Below are 24,081 nucleotides of genomic sequence, written 5' to 3'. Positions count from 1 at the left end.
AGGAACTGTTTTTCATGCAGTTGCTCACAAATATGGTGATCTCCACCCCATTTTTGCTTGTGAAATATTCCTTTTTGTCCCCCATTATGACATTCACCTACTTACAAATAAATTGTTCGCTATTGGTCTGATCCAAAGAGCTGTTATTTGAGCATTCATCAACTTCCCTTGTTTTTTGTTGCCCCTGTCACTGCTTTTTTGAAACTAAGATGATTTGCAAATCATTGTACTCTGGTTTCATTTCCATTTTACACAATGTCCCAACTTCATTAATTCTGTCATACAATTTACATACCTTTCTTTTTTACTTCTCCTCAGATTTGAGCTTTAGTATAAAAGATTTGCTTAACCCATGTAGAGCATTTTCACCATTTTTTGGTCGTTTTTTCACCACATATCATTCTCGCTGCTTTACAGTCTGGCAGTGTGATAACTAAGCGGTCATGCCATGTTGCAACTATGACGTTGATGACATCACGATGAAAAGTCAACTCACTAGTGTCTTCTTTCAATGCTTTCTCATTGACCTAAAATGCATTTGATGTAAAGATCAAAGGATTGGATAAAATACAGCAAAAGGGTTAAAACTATGTTTCTGCCTTCCTTTGGTAACTTCCATTGGAATCCAATTACTCTAGTCTTTGTGCTATTCAAGACTCTGTGTGATTAAATAAACAATTATTTGTTTTAAAACATACAAATAGAATTTTGCTCCACCCGTATGACTGTACTGTATATTTTTAAGCCGTCGTCCGTAGTGGCGTCTCTGCATTTGGGGCCAGGGGGCCTGGCCCTACTAAATGGTGCTAGTGGAGCACTGCAGATTCAAAACAATTGTCTTCTCTTTAGAGCCATAATAAGCTATGAAAACACAATTTCTCGAACTGCGTTTGTTGTGTATGATGAGCCACCAAAATCATAGTGCGCATGTTTGTAACCGCTCTCAGTAGACAGCCACGCGTCCCGGTCGATGTGGCCCTAAGGCCGAAATCAGCCAAATCAAAATATTGGAGTGACATACATCAGATGCAAGACATAACAAACTTGTTTCTGTCTTGACGGATAGCAGCAGCAGGCTAGCCCGGTTTTGGTTGTAACCGAAAGGACAATAAAAGCAAATCATTAATATGAATGCTGTTGATGCTTTAATAAAGAGTAAATTTAGCACTTGTGCAAAAAGGAGAAATTAAACATTCAGCAGGGACGTTTTAATATCGTTCAAGCAGGTAAGGACAAAATACGCACCTTCAACCTAATAGTTCAAGGGGAACATGGCTAACTGTGTGATTAGAAAATCGCTGGACACTACATGGACAACAATGAGATTCAAAGATTTGATTGAGAGAAAAAAAGTGGATGACACTGGTCAAGAGTAAGAGTCAGCGCCGAGGATACGGAGGTAAACAAACTGCAGCAGTTACAAAGCTCGTAATTTCGTGGTTTGCTCAAGTGGAAAAGAGATTTTGCAAAATGGTCACCTTAGAGCAGCACAGCTCATGGCAAATTCAGCAAATCATTTCCCTATGATGAATTTGAATGTGCAACTAAAATCCGCTGTACTGTCACTCAGAGTTGTATATTGACAACACACTGTCTGCTGCAGCTGATTTGTGATAACGTACAGGATGCATGATCTGACACTGAATCACTTCTCAAAATTATCATCACAACTCAAATGACAACAACTGAGTTAGAAAAAAAAATACTTGAACACCAAAAAGGATCACGACATTTACAAGAAACCCAATGGGCCAGCAGAGATGAATTGCACTAGCTACTGTATGCTGTCCATTGAAAATGAAGACGGTCACGGCTTATTGGACTTTGACAAATGGGTTTGGGACAAGTTTGCTCAGATGAAAGATCAATGGACATCCTTTCTATTCATTAAATGAAGGGTTGGTGTGAGATACTTTCATTTGACGTATTTTAAAGCTTTTAGTCATAATTTGTAAAGTTGTGAATAAAACAGGATCGTGTTCTTGAATTGAAATAGAATTTATCGTATAGGTTTTGCTGTTCGTGTCCACTCTAGTGCACCACTCAACTTTTCTCGCTAGAGACGCCACTGTGTTTCCTTTGCTATGCTTCCATTGCCCTGCAGGGAGCGAAATTATCACATTCATTACACCATTGCACAAAAGCCAGTGATTAAGAGCCAACTCGATGAGTAAAAAAAAACACAACAACAATAAACGGTTTGAACTACGATGTTTTGTAGGCGGTGGGACCACTTTAATAGTTCGTTTTCAAGCGTGGTATCGGTATTTGTTTTTTCTTTTTTTCTTATTGGTTTACTGATTGTATGTTTGCCACGCTGCGATTGGACACACAGCACGTCAATCGCCTAACGCAGAGGAGAAAAGGGTGAGCGTTGCTCTCTGCTCTGCTATTCGACGCAAGCAGAGTCGTGATCATCTGGTGGTTCCGTGGGCGGACAGCCGCCTTCCCCTGTTTACCTCACCGTCATCACTCCCCCTCCCCTTTCTCTTCTCCGGGATAATTGTCCAGCTCACCACAGGTCACTCACGATCGTTCTTTTTTTTTTTTTTGCTTTTTACTTATTGAGTCAGCTCGTTTTCGCGTCGTCGAGTGAAGAGGGTGGCGGAAGACAGCGACTCCCGGAGAAGGTTGAGTTTGGGCGGGTGGTGTTGTTGGCTTGTGGCGGTGGATTTCCCCTTCCTCCGTTCTCAGCCCTCAGGGAAATACAGCACTCGACGTCATACGAGTTATGTTTTTGGACTATGACTCGCTTGAAAAGTAGCTCGAACGGAGGTCGTGCTTGCAGGTGGCGAAGACGTTTATCGGGGTGAGTGTTCGAGCGAGTGAGCAAAAAAGGGAACCGGAGAGAGGCTAGGCTAGGCCGAGCTAGTTGGGCTAGCTGGCTAGTTCTAGCAAGTTAGGCGAGCCTGGACAAAGAGTTAAAAGTAGAATCGTCGGCTTTTAAAGTCCGTGGGGGGTGATTCCTTGACTTTCGGATTCTGAGGCAGAGAGTCGCGATTAAGTAGCGTTGTCGAGACGAGCTGTAAACAAAAGGCTCCCCCTCAACCTGATTCTACAACGTAACTTTGACGGGTATCCCCGGGTATCCCCCCTCCCCTAGTTGAGGTTCGTAAGCGCGTGTCCCCCCAACATGGATTTAAAGACGGCGGTGTTCAACGCGGCCAGAGACGGGAAACTCCGATTGCTCGAAAAGCTCCTGGAGAACAAAGATGTGCGCGAGGTGACCAAGCTGATGGGCGAGAAAACGAACGGCGCCACGCCGCTTCTCATGGCCTCCCGCTATGGCCACCTGGACCTGGTGGAGTACCTGCTGGAGTGCTGCCGGGCGCCCGTCGAGGTCGGCGGCTCAGTCAACTTTGACGGGGAGACCATCGAGGGCGCCCCGCCTCTGTGGGCCGCGTCGGCCGCCGGCCACCTAAAAGTGGTGCAGTCGCTGCTCGGCCACGGAGCCTCGGTGAACAGCACGACGCTTACAAACTCCACCCCGCTGCGGGCGGCTTGCTTCGACGGCCACCTGGACATCGTCAAGTACCTGGTGGAGCACAAGGCCGACCTGGAGGTCGCCAACAGGCACGGGCACACTTGTCTCATGATATCCTGCTACAAGGGACACAAGGAGATCGCGCAGTACCTGCTGGAGAGAGGCGCCGACGTCAATAGGAAGAGTGTCAAAGGTAAGCTCACGACTTAACAACGTGCCAGACTTTTTGCACATTCGGAGAAGCTGCGAACCAAGCACCCCTTTTATACTGTACAGTACCAGCAACAAATGTAGCGTGAGGAAAGATCATAACAGCATTTAGCCATTAGCCAAAGGTAAATCAGAACTACAGGAGGGCATAAATTATCTACTTTGTATCCATCCATCCATCTTCTAGAGCCGCTTATATACCAATCAAATTGTGAAAAACGTGAACTGAAGCAGCGTTTGCCTTTGGTGTGGCTGGATCATAATTCAGACACAAAGTGCCTTGATTTAATGACTGTGCCCATGGCTGTAACTCAGATCACTTGATTATCATTGAAATGAATAGAAACACTTATAATCCATTCTAACACGCTCACGCTAAGTGTATTTTAGTGGCGTGCCTTTAACAAGAAAATGGCACTGTACATTTATTGTACTTTGCAAAGAAAGTAATGCCATATTAAAATAAAGTTTTTCCTCACTTGCCACCACTTTCACTTTTAATCTCAGTGTTTGTGTTTCACCACGCTTTCCTCACTTTACTCTCTTTTTATAGCTAGAGGTCTCTAGCATACAAAATATTTTAACGTCTATGGCTAGCGTTATATTCCTTTTTTGACTCTCAGGGCATCTAATAGGAAACAATTGAAGGTTAGCACACTGTTCTCGTGTCTTAGAAGACCTTTTGTTTGATTGGGTCTAGTGGTACCTTGATTTAAATGTACTGAAAAGGAAGAGTTGTTGTTGTTTCTTAAAAAAAATGTTATTTGAGTTTGAAGGCAAAACTTTAGTTGCGTGTGTGCTTTACACACCCCGTCTTTCACCAGTTGTCTATGGATATCTGCTTATGACTAAACGAAATCTTATGCTTGATCTTAATCTGTTACCTTTGGAATAATTTACCTTCAATTCACACTCAATTCCCATGGAAAGTTTCCAATTTGGAATATTTCTAAAATTACCCGTCAGATATCAACGACACATTGATGGACTGACACTACGGATACAACCGTCATACGAATGGAATGCTTTGGCAAAACAATCACATTGGAGTGTTTTGAGACCTGATCAAAGATGTCAATATGTGTGCGAGTAATGCTTCAAGATTCAAGAGATTTCTTGTCATATGTATAGTTGTACCATAAAGAGTGCTTATTTATTTATTTATTTACATCTATAAAGCAACATTGATCTGTCAGCCACATAAGCAGAGTTTTGATGCACAGATGTGCATTTTTATGTCAGTCGTATTCTTCCTTGCAGTAATTGCCGTAACTATACCTGCTAGATAGTGGACATCAGGTAGCTGTTAGCTGCAAGTGCCTGTTGTAGCTAACAGCAGCTTGTGTTAGCTTAAGATTGGCAAGTTGTGGGCCCTGCAGAACACGGAAATGTATTCCATTTGACTCATTTATTAATTGTGGTATTTTGGCATATACACACAATAATAAACTTGATGGAACACGACTGCTATACAAGTTTGGTTATTTATGACAAAATGAACTCGACCTGTGTCGCGAGGAAAAGGATAACTGCTTCAAGCGCATTCACAGTTACATTGGCACTGTGTTCACTCAACGGCCACAATGTGGGAAATCTTAAACACACTTAACCCGCAACAAATCTATAACTTACGGATATGAACACAAGAAAATATAAAGAGTTTAGGAATATGAAATGTATTGTTTTGTGCTGTTGCCGAAGTGTTGGTGCGTCTTATACACGGTAACATAGAAAATACCAGAAGTTGACCGCAAAAGGGTTAAGGGTTCATGTATGTTGGGCTGTGGTTCCAAAAAAAGTAGCCTGGCAACAAAATGTGACATCAATACTTTCAGAGGATGTTAATTGATCAGAGGCCAATTTGAATATGCACTACAGAAAAATAGACTTTGAAAACAGCCACTATTTAATGATGAAGAGAGGAAAAAAAAACTCCCTGTCTCTACCGACATTATCCAGGACAAATTCAGTTTTCACTGCGAAATCTACTTGGCTCTATCCTTCTCGCTTTTTCTGGTACCCATTAGTTTTAGCCCCCAAAAAAAGTAGCGTGGTTACAAAACGTCATTTAAATACTTTGAGGGCCATTGATTGGTCTGAGACGGATTCAAATATGCGGCGTGGAAAACTAGACAGGGAAGACAGCCACCAAACAAACCAAAAATATCTTTTGCTTCCACAATCTTCCTTTTGATGGACCTGACAATCTTACTTTGATGGACCTGACTTGGTCCATCAAAGGAAGATTGTGGAAGCAAAAGATATTTTTGGTTTGTTTGGTGGCTGTCTTCCCTGTCTAGTTTTCCACGCCGCATATTTGAAACCGTCTCAGACCAATCAATGGCCCACAAAGTATTTAAATGACGTTTTGAAACCACGCTATACTGTCCTCTGGTTGATGCAGTATTCCAAAACATCCACGATTCAAGCACCATGTCCAATACACCTTCCGCATGCTCAATTAAAAAAAAAAAAAATGTTATTGTATGCACCCCACACTCTTCCGGTGCCGGTAACATCACGTCACTGGCGAGGTGAGCAGGGGCTCCCGAGGAATGGCACTGGGGGCAGAGGAGCTATGTCCTTTGGTATGTAGTGGAGTAGAGCAGGGCAGAGTAGTGCAAAATAGAAACCTGGTCGAATTGGGCCTAAAGAATGAAAAAACTTTTGCTTCCACATCTTCCTTTGATGGACTTTTGATGGAAGTTTTCTGGTTTGGGCAGTATTCCAAAACACAATGCAAGGAAAAACTACAATGATCTCTCCGCCTGCTCCATTGATTTGTTTTCATCATATGCAGCGTGCACGTGCACTACAGTCGCCTGTAACATTATGTCACCGGCAAGGTGAGGAGGGGCTACAGGGGAGTGGCATTAGTGTTAGGGGAAGCAATGTCTTTTGGCATAGAGTAGAGTTGCGCAGATCAGAGTAGTATAGGGTAGAAACCATCGATGGAGACGGGGCTTTGTGATGGTCTTTTTTCACATGGGCAGCAATTCCTTACCTCACATGAGTACACATGCAGTATACACAATAAAATAGCTCACGGGGACAAAGGCTTGTGCATTTATGGGTGATGTTAAAGATAAGATTCAGGCAAACCCATGATAGAAGCACATACGTACATGTCAGCGATTATGCCTTTGAGTGCACAAAACGGCCAGCCGACAAGCATGTTCAATATGCAATGAATGAGCTAGGACTTACATGGACAGTGATCATTTAGATTTTGCCTTTAATAGATCACTACATCAACTTTGACTAAAAAAAATTGTCTGTTTTAAGTGTAGACAAAGACCTTTGTGAGATGTTATACAAAATTTTGGGTTATTCTTTTTTTTTTTATTTTGACTTTTCATTTCATTCATTTTCATTTCTTTTCCAGTCATGTTATTAAAAAAGGCCTTCCACAGTGTTTATATGTACAACTACTTTTGAAAAAATAAATCCACAAAAAAGCCAGGAATTGCTATCTGGTAGATGTCATATTTTGATTAAACTACTTAAAGCTAAAAAATGACACGTCAATGTATGTATGAAATCAATTTTCTTGATTTATCAGCCAAAATTAAGTGTTTATTTGTAAATGTTTAAATGTATGTATCTCATGTCTTTCACTTGACCAAGTAGTCATGACATTTGTCTTCTGGCTCTGAAAAAGAAATTTGATTAAGCTACATAACAATGTCAACAAGTCTTGTTGTCTTCTGAAATAAATACTTTGAAAGTGTTTGTCATTATAGGTAGGTAGAGTAAAGGTCTATCAGCACAAACTGTCAGGAATAACTTCCCTGCCTTCTGAAGCCGGAATGTTGGCTGTCTGTTTGTCCTAAGTTTGGGTTGGCCTCAAGATGTGGGGTCACCACACAGACATCAGTTTAATCGTGAACATCCCGAGCTTCTAAATCAGGGACAAGCTTGTTGACATTAATCCTCAAATGCACCCTCTTAGTCGGCCAGCTCATGAATAACAATATTGTTGCAGTCAATTCACTGGAAACAAGTTACATTAGATAGCCCCCTCAGCCCACAACCCTTTTTTTTTATAAGCTGAGACGTCCAAAAATACCTCAAATAGTCCTTGGTATGTGGGTCAAATCCAAGCAGGAAATGTAATAGTATTTTTGCTGGCAGCTACTGTTCCAGTCTCACTTGTCCTCCCCAGTGTCTCATTTGCCTCCCGCTCTAGTACTGTTTATATGGGAGCAAAAGTCCCTAATTTCTCATTTAGAAACCTATCACAGAAAAAAAATGTAACAAATTGAATCGTAATGCGAATTTGCTGTATGGCAGGCAATCAAAACCTATGGTAAATAGCATATGTGTGGAGAAGCCCAGGTAAAAACATAAAAATTGCAAATACATATTAAAAATGGGTATCAAAATAGTAAAGTGCGTGCTACTTATATAATATACATGTGTACAATTAAATAAAATCATAAATAAAAAATACAGAAAGGATTTATTTACCTTTGAGTGTCGTGAGAGCTTGTTATGGCCATATTCCATAGTGAGGGTAGCCTAGCTTAGCCTTCGTATTTCTTGATTATCGCCAGCTTCATTTCCACATATTTCATCTTCTTACTTCTCTCTTTAACATCATTCGCAATCTTGGGATCCATGGCTGACCAATTTAAGTTTGAATTAAACACAAAAATGCACTATAAATACGTTTTGGTAAGCACTCACAGGTGAACAAAGCTTTAACGTTCCGCCATTTTAGAAACCGTGACCAACCAATAGCAGACCAGCATCTTAGTGCTTCCGTGACGCCGACCTATAGCAGACCAGTATCTTAGGGGGTCATGACACCGACCAGTAGCAGACCAGCATTTCAGTGACTTAAGCTGTGACGCGTGTATAGCCGAGCGCGAGTCACGCACACACACTGACCGCCATGATTGAGGAGGAGTTTTGTCGTAACATGAAAAATATGACGTGAAGAAGGGACAAAATAACACAAGCCAGGGATGTCGGAAACCGGGGGTCCACTGTGTGTATCAAGATATTGGCTGCCACTATTAATTGAGATGAAAATCGGCGATATTAACATTTAAAAAGCTGCCTACCAGTACGTGTCTAATTAAGCACTTTCAGTCATCCTACCACCAGGGGGCAAACGCAAGGTTAAGACATCATTAAGCTTAAGAAATAGCTAGTGAGCAAATCCTGCAAGAACGTCTGCAGCTTGGTTTATGCTTGACGTTCCCTGCAAGTTCGACGTGGCTCCACGCGTCAAAATGACGTCTTTTCGGCAACCACGCCGCTCGGTGTCCACAATATTCACCAAATAAACATTTCAATTATCTGTCTATGTGTCTGTCTGTCTGTCTGTCTGTGTTTCTATATATATATATATATATATATATATATATATATATATATATAATATATCTCTATCTATATATATCAATATATCTATATATCTATATCTATATATATATATATGTATATATATGTATGTATATATATATATATATATATATATATATATATATATATTGATATTTATCTATATATATATTGATATTTATCTCTCTCTCTATATATATATATATATCAATCAATCAATCAAATTTTATTTATATAGCCCTAAATCACCGAAGTCTCAAAGGGCTTCACAGAATGAAAAGAGGTCGTACAGAGACATCTTTTCAGTATAGGGTACACAACAGCATCCCCTGTCAAAGCTCCCCTCTATATATATATATATATATATATATATATATATATAGATATATAGATATATATATATAGATATATATAGATAGATAGATATATATAGATATATATAGATATAGATATATATATAGAGAGAGAGAGATAGATAGATAGATATCTCTCTCTCTCTATATATATATAGATATATATAGAGAGATAGATAGATATCTCTCTCTCTCTCTCTCTCTATATATATATATATATATATATATATATATATATATATATAGATATATAGATATATAGATATCTCTCTCTCTCTCTCTAATGACATGAAATGGAAGTCTTCTATAGTTAAAATTATTATAACTATGCTCCTCTGTGTTTAGAAAGTGGCAGTTGGACAGCACACTCAGATTTGTTCGTTGCTCAGAACGTTCGTTGTTCAGAATTTCACACTGTCTTAAACCTCTGGCTTGCCAGGTTTTACCTGTTGATGTCACCTTGCCGCCATGCGAAAGCAAACCATGCCTGCTATGTAAGGTTAAAGCTTGTATTTCTGCAATTTCCTGTTGCAGTGAGAACTTCTCACATTGATGAGTCTGCAAATTGGGAACAATCTTGCTTGTGAACCAAGTAACTGACAAGATAATGGATGATTGGTTGATTTGTTTTTGATAGAATGTTTTTATAATCAGAATTTCTGTTCCTTTATCATATGAAAACAGGACATAGTTTATATTTGACAGTACAGAAAATGCCCAGTCATGAGATTTGATCAACTGTGCCAATCAATTGCAAAAAATGTCCATGTAAATTAATTGATTGTCATGCCATGCCAAATGTATGCACACACAAAAAAACCTCAATTTAAGTAAGTCTTTAGTTTATTATCCAGTTTATTATTTTTCTGAAAAATAAAGCTTAAATTTAGTGTGTTATTGTGCTCTTCTCTCAGGCAACACAGCGCTTCACGACTGTGCTGAGTCTGGCAGTCTGGAGATCATGCGGATGTTGCTACAGTACAAGGCGTCCATGGAGCAGGATGGCTACGGCATGACACCGCTGCTTTCCGCTAGTGTCACAGGGCACACAAACATTGTCGACTACCTGACAGCGCACCACCAGGTCAGTCTTTCCCAACACAGCTTTGCACTGGCTGGTCTATAATACAGTCGGCCCCCGGCTTACGAGCTCCCTGATTTACGAACAATTCGCCTTACGAGCGTGGATCAGGGAGATTTTTGTCCTCCGCTTACGAACAAACCTCTCGCCTTACGAGCAATTCGACATGCTGGCCATTGAGTATGTAGAAATGTTCTCGTTAGTTTGCGTCAATAAAATCAACAGTAGTGACATCATCAATCATCAGTAGATACTTGTGGTAGTAACGTGAACGCTATTGGTCTTACAACGTCACACTAACTGTCTCACTCACGGTGTCTAAATATGTTACCATTTAAGTGTAGTGTTTGTACAGCTAAAGGGAAAAACAGCTGACATGAAATTAAATGTGCCGATTGCAGGACAAAGAATTGTCATTGGTTTAAATGTGTGTTTTTTTAAAAATTAATTGTCAATACATTCCAACCGTTTAAAAAAAAAAAGTGCGAATAATTATCAGTCAGTCACGGAGATGCGAATATGCTATTGGTTGATTAAGGTCACCCGGTCTCACTCACGGAGATGCTATTGGCCGGCGTCACACGTCAATCACAGAAATGCCGATATGCTATTGGCCGAACGCCTTTATCTAGCTTGATGGGACAGGATGGAAGGAAGGAGAGAAAATTAGTGAAAAACGGAATGTTGTGAAGACTTTGCAAACTTTATCTGTTAGACATAGCTTCTAAAATTACTAGCAGCGGTAAAGAAAGAAATAAGAGGATGATGTTTTAGTATCTGCGTGATTTGCACCCTGACTGAAAGAGTTACTGTAACACTGTAAGACCAATAGCATATCTATCGTCGTATTAACTTTGAGCGTTAGACTCTGCCCCCCTCTGCTTACACCCAGCTCAAGTCTCGTCGTTTCAAAGGTAAAAGCTATTTATTCATTGTATTTAACATATAATGCAAGTGTACAGCAGATTATGTCACTCAATTTTAATATATGTATACAGTGTGTCGTTTTTACCTAAGGCTTCGGCGCGCGTTGCACGCATTCACGAATTAACATGGGTTTGGATTGCCCGCTATACGAGCAATTCGAGATACGAGCGTAGCCGCTGAACGGATTAAGTTCGTAACCCGGGGGCCCACTGTACTTCTTCAGGAAACACCAAATTTGACTCTTCCCTCTCGTTCAGACGAGTCACAAGGAGCGCATCGACGCCCTGGAGCTCCTGGGGGCCACGTTTGTGGATAAAAAGAGAGACCTGCTGGGAGCCTTGAAATACTGGAAAAAAGCCATGGACTTGAGATACATGGATACCAACAGCGTGGTCCATAAACCTGAACCCAAGCAGCTGATCATGGCGTATGACTACGCTCGAGAGGTGAGCTAAAAAGGAACGCAAGGGGGGAAAAAAAAAGCAACTAATCACATGGATACCCACTACTACCTATCCCTATGGTCCCGTAATGGTAAATTTGATGGTAATCTGCTGGTAAATTTCTAACCAAAATGCCAGACTTAGTTTGTCTTTGCAGCCATGGGATCTTTTGGGGCAAGTTTACTCATTATAGGCATGCATGCTGAATTTCACTGTTCCAAGTGAAACCCGAATTTCCCGTTTAGTTGCCAATCATCAAACTTCTCTGTTGAGCACACCCTATGTGACAACACACATCTTTTGCAATTGCGCGTCACTCATCAATTGTATACCTGATTTCATTTGATGAGGGAATTCCCTGGCAGGAGTTGGAAATTCTGAGTTCAGAAGAAAACCACAAACAAAAATGATTACCTATCTATTGGAGGCTTATGGAGCGCGTCGTTTACGCTCTATGCGAGGTGTGTTGTCGCGAGGTCAAGATGATGTTCACTTTTCACGCAACATTGTCGTGCGAGGGGAGAGTTGTGAGCTTGCTGTGCACTTTACAGTGGATTCGGAAAGGAGAGCATTGCTGAGAACTTTCACTTTTCCGGCACGTGGCAGAGCCAATATTTTCTCGTATTCTTCTTTTTTACACTGCGTGACCCTCACTTTGCGGCAATACTCATCTGCCAAAAAAACCCCATAAACATTTCAATGTCTCAATCAAGTGGCCGATACAATGCTAAATACTGTGTTGTCAGTGCTGCGCTATCATTATCTTAGTACAATAACTACAGTTCAACAGCTGTTAAAAAAGGACGCAAACGCTGAACATATCAGTTGTCCCAAGTTCTCCCGTCCACCATTCTACAAGCCTGGTGCGTGCTCTGGCTTGGCTCCATTTTTGTAATGAAAGCCCAGCTGGATGTGTTGGGTAGCTCTGGGTGAGCGCAAAGCATTCATTCCTGCCCCCTGTGTGAGCCGTTGAACGTTTCCGAAGCCGATTGGCTGACGTGACACGTGTCAAAAGTTTGAAATTTTTAACTTCTCTCCTAACTACACGCCACGCCTGTGGCGGGTCGCTCCATTGCGACGCATGTGTCATGGCACCCTGTCGCGCGAACTCCATCGACTATAATACAAAACGGCCGCTTTTACGCCTCCATCGCGCTCCATCTTATTGCGGCATTATATTTTGTAACACTCCTTGTGAATTATCAACCTTGCACCAAGCTATGGCTGACACCATAGCATATAATGTTCATGCATTTTTCAAAATAAAATGGAAACAAAAAAAATAAAACCAAAACTTCCTTCCAGTTCAGTTTTTCCGTCCAATTTGCACAGCAGATGAAAATATCTAAGATGAATGATATACAGTGCACCCCAGGGTTACGGCGTCCCTAGCTTACGTTTTTTTCACGTTACAAAGTCGAACATGAAGTTTTTTCATCCCTTGTTATGACATTTTTCCTGCCTTACGGCATCAACAACTTTTACAAAATTAAAACATGACGGTCATCCCACTGTGTCACATCACGCTCATATGTCACTATATGCGTCACTGCATACGTCACTAAGATGCTGGTCTGCTATTGGTTGCCGTCACGGCGTCCTTAAGATACTGGTCTGCTATTGGTCGGCGTCACTGTGTTACTAAGATGATGGTCCATGTTTATTTTGTATGTTTTTTTTTGTTTAGTTTTGTTTTTTATGCACTTTTGTTTTTTTTTCTTTTTTTTTAATTTTGGTTTGTAAATAGTAAATAGTTTGTTTTGTAAGCAAATGATTAATTATGGAACTACAGCCTTTGCAGTGTTACTCTCTTTTTGTATACTCAATTTGAATTTAGTAGCAATCAGATCAATTCAAATCATTTGGGCAACCCTGGGGTATGGCTACATTTCAAAGAAAATTGCAGCTTTGAATCTAAAACGGACATCCTTCCTTGCAGATCACAGCATAGGTTTTATATTTTTGTGTGGCAGGTCATGATCTAAAATAACCTAATTGTGATTCATTACCCTCTTCCCCCATTGTGATTTAATATACAGTTCCTTTTTTCAAGGTCTGTTGTTGTTTTTGTTTTTTTTTACTAAGCAAACAAGCAATAAATCAAATGACTGTATTACATTGTTAAACTGATCAATATAATTATTCTTAATGTTTTTGGTCCTATAGGTTAGGTTTGCATCAAATATAAAGAGCAAATGAACCTTGAATTAATATCAAAGATGGTTTGTTTAACTACTTCTAGTAAGTAGTTAACATTTTGATTTGTGGTCTTTGAAGGGTTCACCACCAGAACTCCACAAAATTCTACCAATCCGAAGGTCGTAAATCAGATTACTACAACAATGGGGAAAAAATGTATTTGGCTTTACTGCTTAGCTTTTCATGTTTCACGGAAGTGACTGATGTGAACTGCCCTTTTTAGCACTGAACTTTGGATGTCACTATGAATAAATAATGAAGCAAAAAAAAAAAACCTACCCCGTTGCATGGTTTAGTAACGATGACTAACCTCCTGGTCCATTTCCCAGGTGACAAACAACGAGGAACTGGATGGGCTCATATCAGACCCCGACGAGATGCGCATGCAGGCCCTGCTCATCCGCGAGCGAATCCTGGGTCCGCAGCACCCAGACACATCCTACTACATCCGCTACCGCGGTGCAGTCTATGCTGACTCTGGCAACTTTGAGCGCTGCATCAATCTGTGGAAGTACGCCCTGGACATGCAGCAGAGTAACCTGGACCCCCTGAGCCCCATGACCGCGTCCAGCCTGCTGTCGTTCGCCGAGCTGTTCTCCTTCATGCTGCAGGACCGCGCCAAAGGCCTGTTGGGCACGTCCGTGTCCTTCGAAGACCTGATGGGCATCCTGTCCAAAAGCGTGCTAGAGATTGAGCGCGCCATCCGCCAAAGGCGCTCGCTGCCGCCGGACCCCGCGCAGCTCAGCAAGGCACTGTCCATCATCCTGCACCTCATCTGTCTCTTGGAGAAGGTGCCCTGTACTGCAGAGCAGGACCATTTCAAGAAGGAGACTATCTATAGGTGCAATATATACACACGCACGCACGTATAGTTGCTTCCTCAACTAATCGCGAAACTATATATATATATATATATTTTTTACAAATAATCTAAAACTACATCTTTAACGTTTAAGCAATGTGTCGGACAGAAAGTGTTTGGTCAGAGAAATAAAAACCGCGCACAAATATTTAGTGTGTGATGTTTTTTGTACAGTTTTTACATTACATTTTTAAATTTTCCATCAGAGAACTTATTGGGTTTAAAAAAATAATACATAAAGTTTAAACAATGTTTTTAAAGCGGGTGGCAATTTATTGTTTAAAGAAATGCTTGAATTATCAGGGTTATTTTCCAATGAGCAAATCTTTTTAAAGAATTCCATTTGTATAGAGGGAAATTAAATGTCTTGAAAAACACAGAATATATAAAATTAGGAAAAAAGACGAGAATCTGTTTGTTTAAACAATGGTTTGACAGTTTTTTTGTTTGTTTTGTTTTTTACATAAAGTAACCCTAACCATTTAAAAAAGTCTAAGATGAGTTAATATGTAAAATGTTAGGTGTTTTCAAATGTACAATCAGGTTAGAAATAGACGGTGTTTAAAAAGTGCATGAAAAATTAAACTATGAAACATTTTAAATTTTACGATAAAAAGGACAAATATTAAACTTAATGAACATAGTTGTGTTTTATATATATAATATACACATATTTTATTATTTTTTTTTATTCTTTTGAAAGCTTCTTCTTTGTAATACAAATGCAAAATGTAATAGAATAGCGTCACCAAATGCAAAATGTAATAAAATAGCTTCACCTGTTTTTTGTTGTTGTTGTTGTTTTTTTTTTTTTATTTTAATTAGTATCATTTGATAATTACATGAGGAAAATACATTATGATCTTGCCCAGAGGTGTTCGACTCCGGTCCTCGAGAACTGGTATCCTTCATGTTTTCCAGATTTTTCTCCCCAAAACATCAGATTCAAATTATTCATTCTGCAGGAGTTTAAACTTTTTCCTCATCATTTAAAGCAGTTTTTTTTGAGAGAGAAGCATCAAAAAAACCTGTAGAATACCGGCCCTCGAGGACTGGACTTTGACACCTATAATCTAGTGCAATGAAAAGTTATTTATTTTATAAGTATTTGTCCTGCTTTTGCACGTGTGCAGGTTTCTGAAGCTTCAGCCGCGTGGCAAAAATGGCTTTGGGCCCCTTCACCTGGCCGCCGACCGCAATACCACCTGCGTGGGCCGCTACCCGGTCTGCAAATTCCCCTCGCTCACCGTCACTGCCATCCTCCTCGAGTGCGGCGCTGACGTCCACAGTCGAGATGACGACCACAACAGGTCAGTCACGCCCTCGCTCATTTTTTAGTTTTGCTACTAAGGCTTTAGAAACAAAAACAGATGCTTAACTTTTGTTATCAATTCAGGAATCTCATGCTGTTCAAATCGTAGCAAGGCCTTAAGTTAAAACAAATATACCGTAATTCCCCTAACATAGGACGTACCTTTAATTTTAGTTTCAAATTCAAATATTTTCGACGTTGACGTGTATTGGACGCACCGACAGTTTGGGGACATTGTAAAAACTAAAGCAAAACAGAATAAATCTCATTTTGTGATCCATTCATATTTTCATGTGTTCATATCTGTAAGTTATGTATATTTTTGTGGGGATGCTCATAAGTGGTACGCAGGTTTGCAGACCCGACCTAACTTTTATCCATGACAACAGCCTGAGCTGAACATTTTTTTTTCCCCCTGAAAAGCGACCTGTCGCATACTTGAATGTGGTGCAAGATTTACTGCTCAAATTTTGACCCATCCTTTATTTTACAAGTATGAAAAGAGCCCGTGAATGTAGCGCAACGTATGGATAACGAACAAGTTAATCGAGATGCAACAGCCAATGGCCCTCTTGCTAGGTCGCAAGACAAAGTATAGGAACAAACCAACCTCTATCTAATAGTTTTCCTCTCATAATGCTAAGCATGCGTGTCCCATGTCTTCCTATTCTGAGGATATTTGTTTACTTAAGCGACTTGGACTGGCTATCTGGCCTGCGTATGGGTCATTCCGGAATCGGAGGACTTTTTAACTCGCGCACATCAAATAATCTACATACAAAATACTAAAACGTGCAGTTTATGAGTAAATGTACTTGAAAATTTCCTGAAATCTGGAATAAAAAAAACTAATAGAAAAACATTCTTGAAAATTGTTTTAAATTTAGTACAAATCTACTAAACGTTGGTGTAGTAGCCTGCTAACAGCCAATTGCATCTAATATTTGGGGATTTACGGTATCTTAAATGTTTGACAAAACATTATTCTGAATGATTAAATGCAAATAGTTAATGATAACCGAACTGTCTTTAACAAGGTAAAGTTCAAGCTGTTGTAATTATTATTTTGCGGGCAATCGGAGAATCACAGTTTGTAGCTGACTGAGAGAGTGCTGAAAAATTGCTTATCGGTGGAGAAAATGTTTTGAGGCCTTGTGTGTGACGCTATCGTTTGTCCCCCCCCAACGGCACCGCTCCGGCACGCCAGCCCGCTCCACACAGCCGCGTCCAACGGCCACGCCGACATCATGAACCTGCTGGTGTCGGGCGGCGCTCACTTTGACTGCACCAACGCTTTCCAGCAGACCGCCTGCGAGCTCCTGGGCGAAAAGGAGCTGGCACGCAACGTGGTCCAGCCCATCAACCACACTACGCTGCAGTGCCTGGCCGCCCGCGTCATCGTCAAGCACGGCCTCCGCTACCAGGGCGACATCCCAGAAAAACTGGAGGCCTTCGTGCTGCTCCACAGATAATGACTGGAAATGGATGCGTCAAAAACAAACGTAGCCGATTGAGCTCCAAATCAGTGGAACCGACGGGATGAGATCGACGACACGGACGTAAACCTTTTTTTCCTCCAGGAGGAAAAAAACAAAAAGAACTTTTCGGCATATTCACCCAAATGCTATTTATTATCACAGAAAGACACATGAGAGATTCTTCTCCATCCAGAAAATCAAAATATGCCCCACCCACACTTGTTTCGTATGCTGGGACTTTTCAGGTCTTCAATTTTTCCCATAATTGTTGCCAACAAGGTTCTCAACTCCCCCACTTTTTTTTTTTTTTTTAAGGAAGCTTGTGTGGATTCTACAAAAGAAGCCATCAGCTTTATATTTAGAAAGTGAAGCTGACTGGGGGGCATCCGCTAACACCATAAGTGCTTTATTCAACTCCTTCTATGCACAGGCTAGGCTGTTGGAAAGAGACTGTTTTTCATTGACTCGTCTGTGCAATATCTCATCTGTGTTTACCTCATGGCTACCATCAGGACTCCCATTTTGTCCAATCCTAAAAATGCCATCTTTTGATGAAAACATTCAAAGACGTTTGCCCGTCGCTGGTTTCAGTAAAGCTTTGCGAATGATCATATTTGCACATTGTTGTTGTTGTTGTTGTTGTTTTTTAATTAGATGTGTGGCTTTTGAATAGCCGGGGCGGGGGGCGTTTTCATCATTTATATGACAGCGGATGTTCCCCCCCCCCTTTTTTTTTCTTCCACCGAACAGTTTGAAATGGAAAATAAAATACGACAACTCCCAGTGGCAACTTGGTCTGAATCAGCACTTTACTGACAGCAGAGATTGGACACAGCATTAATCCTGTTTGTATCTTAATGAATCAGTTTGACAATAAACCTATGTTGCACCTCTGCTCCTTTTGTCATTGTGTGCAACTTCCTGCCCAGATTTTGACATATTAACCTGACTTGAGAGCTATTTTGTCTAGATGTTCCCACAGATCCACACAATATATTTTTTGGTGCATATGTTTGACGTTCTAAACGAACTTGCTTCAATTTGAACTCAATCGTCTGGTTACTGGTCGTTAAATGTTTTTTTTCATGTAAGTTAACTTCTAAATGTTTGAAATCAATGTGTTGTAGATTTCAAGTCAATCTACAAGTGTCAATTGGTTTTCAAAATTAATAGTTTTGTTTTCGTATCTGAGAACATTCCATCATTGAAAATGTAATAACCTTTAATTGATGAATGTGCAATCTAATTAAAAAAAAAAAAAAGTACAGTTTAGTCATAAGGACAAAATGATTAGCCCACGGATCTTTTCTAAAAATAACTCCTAACCAGTGACGAGACAGTCACTTGTTGAGAAGACCGAAAACAGAAGAACAATGTTAACATTTATAATGATGATAGTAACAATTGAACATGTCCATGTTTTGTACTGTAGCAAATATTCTTTAGTTTGTTTGTTCAAACATAGAAAGGGCTGTGTTAAAAAATGCCGTTAGTTCATCCAAATATTAAGACAATTTTAAAGTTTTAACTTTAACACCCCAATTTCACTCAAATTTCTCATCCCGTCAGAACCTACTTGAAAGTGTGACTTTTCTCAAATTTTACTCAACGCGTGATAAAATCCTGACAAAGTAATTGACAAATGTTTAAGCCTTGGCAGAGGCCCGTGAGCTTGATGCTACTGTAATCGTTTCATTTCACCGAATTGACGTATGGACGTCTTTGTTTCATTGGCTCACTGCCCAACTCAATTAGTTGACGAGGGAATGAGAACAATTAGCCAATAATTTGCTGTGTCATTTACGCTTCTTGCTGTCAAGACATCTCGTTCAGCAGAGAGAGAACACCGCCTAGGAAAACACCGTCAACCAATTCTAGTGTCCGGAGAAACCTTTACACAGCTTACTGGTATTTCGTTTCCGTTTGGTTCCTAGAAGCAGCCAAGATAGAAACACTCTGATGATTTACAGCTTGTGTCTTGCGGTCCAACTGGCCGGCGAGTAATAAAGGCCAGAGAGGCCAATGGCTGCTGATTTCTTCCCTCAAAACTGTTTTGAAAATTAAAATGACTCTTTGGTGTATTTTTACGTCACATGGCTGTTAGTGAACCACACCCGTGATATAAATAACCCTTGGAAGAGGCCACGTGACTATCTATGACTTACATCCAGTCACCCCTAAACTGAGTGACTCATCAAAGCACAAACGCGCGTCATCGCGAGATAAACCGTTGATTTTGTTTAGGAGGGTTTTACCAAAACCAAATGTTTCTAGAGCTTGGTGACGAGATGGCAAAATCAATATACTGCCTACCGTGGTTGCGGGTGGGCCGGGGGAGCGGGGTGAATAATCAAGCCAGCATTTTTTCCAACGGGAGGGAGAGTACTAGAAGACTATTTTAAAGTGTCTGTAAAACAATACATCATTTGGCCGCTGTTTGTCCTGTTGCTATTGAAAGTATTCACAGAATTGAAGCGAGGTAGTAAATTCGTTCCAGAGTCCACTTTTGCATGAGTCTTGCGTCGGTTGTAACAAAACTCCATTCAAGTCTGCCTTGCTTGTGGAGGTCATGGGGTTGATTCCGGCTTCTTCTCCCTGCGCCTGAGTGGGATTTCAATGGGTGATTTAGTGTCCTCCCACACTCCCAAAAACCTGCATGGTAGGCACATCGGACATTCTAAATTGCCCTTGGGTGTTTGTGAGTGTGAATGCTTGTTTGTCATTGCTTTGCCTGCTATTGGCTGGCTACCAGTTCAGGGTGTACCCCGCCTATTGCCTCAACAAAGCTGAGATAGTCTCCGACACCCTGGCATGTCCTCAACCCTAGTGAGGATAGGCAGCTAAGAAAATGCACGGATGGAACTCAGTCATATGTTTGTCTTTGACTGATATTTCCAATTCAGTCACTTCAAACTTTGTTCTGTGTTCGCAATGGGCTCTTATAGTGTTTTTCTTTGAGGATGAGCTGTTTGGAAAACGAACGAATGAACAATTACGTCCGTTGCCAACCGCACGCACATTTATTGAGTGTGAGAGTGTGTGAACACGCAGGCGGAGCCCTCAGTCTTCTGTCACCAAAGTGTCATTGTGGTTTCCTTTTGCGGCTTTTTGCCACTCATCTGAGCTCAGCCTACATGTGCGGCTTCATCTATATTTAGTCCAGAATAATGCCCAGTTGGGAAGGTGCCCTACATTAAGCCCGGGCCGCCACGTGTGGGTACCTGCTGGTACTCAATCACCAGACCCTGTTGCTGCCCCTCTGCTGTCTCCAAGTGACATCCGTTGTATAAATAGCTCAACGGGAGACTAGCTACAACACAACTGCGACAGAAATATGATCGTTTCCACCCCTAAAGCCGGATCAGCATAAGCTGCGCTTTTTCTTTGGCTTTTTTGTGATGACGCCACAAAGTCAGCTGTGTTTAGTCTTCACGTGAAGAGACACGCCTCCCGGGTGCAAGCAGCGACCTTCCTTCTGTATATAGATAGCGTTCTCTGCCGTCATAGGACGAAGTGATCTGAGTCCGCGTCGTTGTATCAGGCTAGGTCCTCATTGTTGTTTACACAAATGTTATTTTATTTTGGAAAATATCATACTAACATGACTTCTGTAATGTGCAACCTTTAGGGTAACAGTCTTTGGTGCGCGACAACGTTGAAACTATTTTTGACTGATGGAGGTGACTGTATGACAAACCTGTGCTAGAGTCTAAATTTCATGCGACGTTCATTGAGAGGCAGCCCTGTATTCACGTCTTCATTTATTCCGCTCGCTAAAAGTAGGCTAAAACCAGGCGCTGGCATGTTGACCACAACTACATCGTCGCTTATTTTCATACACTTTGACGAAAATTTCAACTTTTGGGGTGCAGGAAAAGGAAACTAGAGATTGTGTGTAGGTCAATTTGGTGAACTCTCAAGATCAAAAGCGTTAAGTTTATGTCTTTAACTTGAAACCTGTTCAGCCAGAGCGGTTACATACAGTAAGGATATCACAATCACATTACAGTAAAACAATTTAAAAATCTTATAACAATACTGAAACAAAATGCTCAAAACACACTTTGGGTGAAGCTTAACAATAACAAAAGATACTGCATAAAAACCTCTTGTTTACATCCTTTGCATGAAAATCACCTTATAGAAACACACTCTCTTGATTTTACCTTTGCACAATGGCCCAAAAATATTTGCTAGATCCGGAAAATGGCAACCGCTTCAATTGTTGCCATTCAATACATTGCCCGACATACATTGTTCATATAAACCATTCAAATTACATCGATAATAAATGAAGCGGATAAATAATAAGGACTTGGTCATTTTTTAAGTAGCCCTCATGCTGAAAGTGTGGGCACCTTGGCAAAAACTTTTTGAAGCTTGCCTGCTCAGTGTCCCCTTTCACGCATTGCAGAAAGTAAGTATTAATAGCTTGGCGGGAGCAGAGACGCCGCATGTTTCATTTCCCCAATGAAACCCGAAGAAACATATCGGCTAGTGGAGGAACCCACCGGGCAATATTTTAAGCAAGTGCAAAGCGTGCTTTTGTTGACTTTGCTCACGTGTTGGAGATTCCTTAGGCACGGACACATCCTCATCTGTTTTCAGACTCTGGCCTTGTCGATTTCATTTTCCCTGAGATCTCTTGGAATCGTTTGCGCGAGAATTCCTGCTGGGAAAAACATCAACGTGTTACAGTTCAACAATATCGTGCTCAGCTTTAAGTTGTACCCGTGTTTTTTTGTCCTTCTTCATTTTATGACTCAAAAACATCGGTGCGTTTTATGTGACTGAACTAGAAATGGATGTTTGTATTAGTTCAATATGAAAATAGTTTTTTAATGGAGCAGTTGTTTTGTTTGAAAGAAGAAAGAAAAAGAAAAACTTTGACAGTGCTACAGCATCTTTTTTGCATATCAGAAAAATGTATATTTTCATAAATGTTAGTACCAATGTTCTTCACACTGATATCAGTACATGTACTGAATCTTTGAGGATTTGATGATAAAGAGTACTGATAATTCATACTTTTGAAAAATAGCATATCTTTTAACACAAGAACAAGACATTTTGAAAAAAAGACTTTTCTTTCTGATGCACATGATTTACTAATATGTCCAGCTACCTAAAGTATTGGTGGTGATGGGAGCACCCACTGAGTGTCAGACACGAGGGCTGGATGGACTCAGGATGGAGAAAGCGAGTGCAGAGGGGAAAACGTGACCTATTACATAACGGCTAAAATAGATGGGCAGGGTATTAACATGCCGATCAATGGGCTATGAATTTGATAGCCGTATGGAGGGTGTTCCGCAGCCGGATAACTTATCTCTTCCAGTCACGAGGGTATTTTATGGGCAAATTTAGAGAGGGAGAGCGAGTCTTCCATCAAGACCTTCTACTTTTTGAGTCAGCTGTCAAAACAAGATGTTTATAAATAGCTGGCGCGATGAATTCAAAGTTGAACTTGGGGACACGTATAGTAGGGGTCCTGAAACACAACCCTGCAAGACTCATCATCAACAACATCTACTGAAAAGTCACAAGCACCGATGCCTAAAATTTGAACCGGGATGTCAGCCATTTTGGTTGGACAAATTACAATTCTCCCAAATTATACAGCATGTCAGCAAATCCTATGCATTTGCATCAAAAATGTCAAACATCCTCCAGGTCCGAAATACCTTCCTTCTTCTAAGGGTTGTTCTTGACGTGCTTCAGTGGTGCTGTTTTGGTTAGCAACCAAGTTCGAATGGGCATGTGCTTCAAAATAAAGTGGTGTATTTGAATAATAACAGGCTATTGATTAGTGTTAAATAAGTGGTCGTCGGCCAGGCTGTGCTTCCAGCCATGACTGCGCTTTTATTTGCAAAACTTTTCTGGCGCCCACATCCTCAGCAGTGAGTCACAGCAGTGAAAGGCTGCGGTGGGAGACGACAGCACATGGCGATTAGACGGACAGGAAAAGGGAGGAATACCCCATCAGAGGAACGTAGGCAGACCCGATGAGTCACTGGTTCAGCTTTGTGGCAGATAGTTTAGCGTCGGCGATGAACGTGGGCACCAAGGAAAGACGTTATGCACGCTAGATATAACACGAGGTACACCTGCATCATCAAATATTTTCATGCAGAGAGATGATATTTCTTTTGATTGGCACTGCTGGAGAGAAACCAAAGTGGGACTATGCTCTTAAAACTGCCAGGTCAAAAGTTTGACAGAATGCGTGAAATTGCTTTACTTCAACTTCAGGAAACAACAAAACCATCACAAATGGCAATTACTGTTGCCTCAGCTCTTCAGCCAGCCCAAATCCAATCTTCTAAGTTAAAACAATAAAATCAACCTTTGGTGAAAGTAACATTTGTTTCTCGAACAGC

General features: G+C 40.8%; 1 protein-coding gene across 1 annotated transcript; it reads left to right on the top strand.

The window, feature by feature from the left end:
• The first annotated feature begins 2,383 nt into the window (after positions 1–2,383).
• Positions 2,384–18,595, top strand: fem1c (fem-1 homolog c). The gene is made up of 6 exons (XM_088430601.1): positions 2,384–3,677; positions 10,314–10,483; positions 11,665–11,853; positions 14,379–14,890; positions 16,045–16,221; positions 17,431–18,595. The coding sequence occupies exons 1-6, from the start codon at positions 3,134–3,136 to the stop codon at positions 17,693–17,695; spliced, it is 1,857 nt and encodes a 618-aa protein (XP_088286727.1). The 5' UTR covers positions 2,384–3,133; the 3' UTR covers positions 17,696–18,595.
• Positions 18,596–24,081: the final 5,486 nt, after the last annotated feature.

Source organism: Hippichthys cyanospilos, chromosome 1, assembly GCF_059441005.1.
Source record: "Hippichthys cyanospilos isolate Australia breed blue-spotted pipefish chromosome 1, RoL_Hcya_1.0, whole genome shotgun sequence".
Taxonomy (NCBI): domain Eukaryota; kingdom Metazoa; phylum Chordata; class Actinopteri; order Syngnathiformes; family Syngnathidae; genus Hippichthys; species Hippichthys cyanospilos.
Note: the sequence above shows the minus strand (reverse complement) of the source record. Positions and strands in the feature narration are given on the sequence as shown.

Coding starts and splice junctions, on each gene's coding strand:
- fem1c (XM_088430601.1), top strand. CDS start 3,134: ATGGATTTAAAGACGGCGGTGTTCAACGCGGCCAGAGACGGGAAACTC. Junction 14,891..16,044: donor AAGAAGGAGACTATCTATAG/GTGCAATATATA, acceptor GCACGTGTGCAG/GTTTCTGAAGCTTCAGCCGC. Junction 16,222..17,430: donor CGAGATGACGACCACAACAG/GTCAGTCACGCC, acceptor CCGGCACGCCAG/CCCGCTCCACACAGCCGCGT.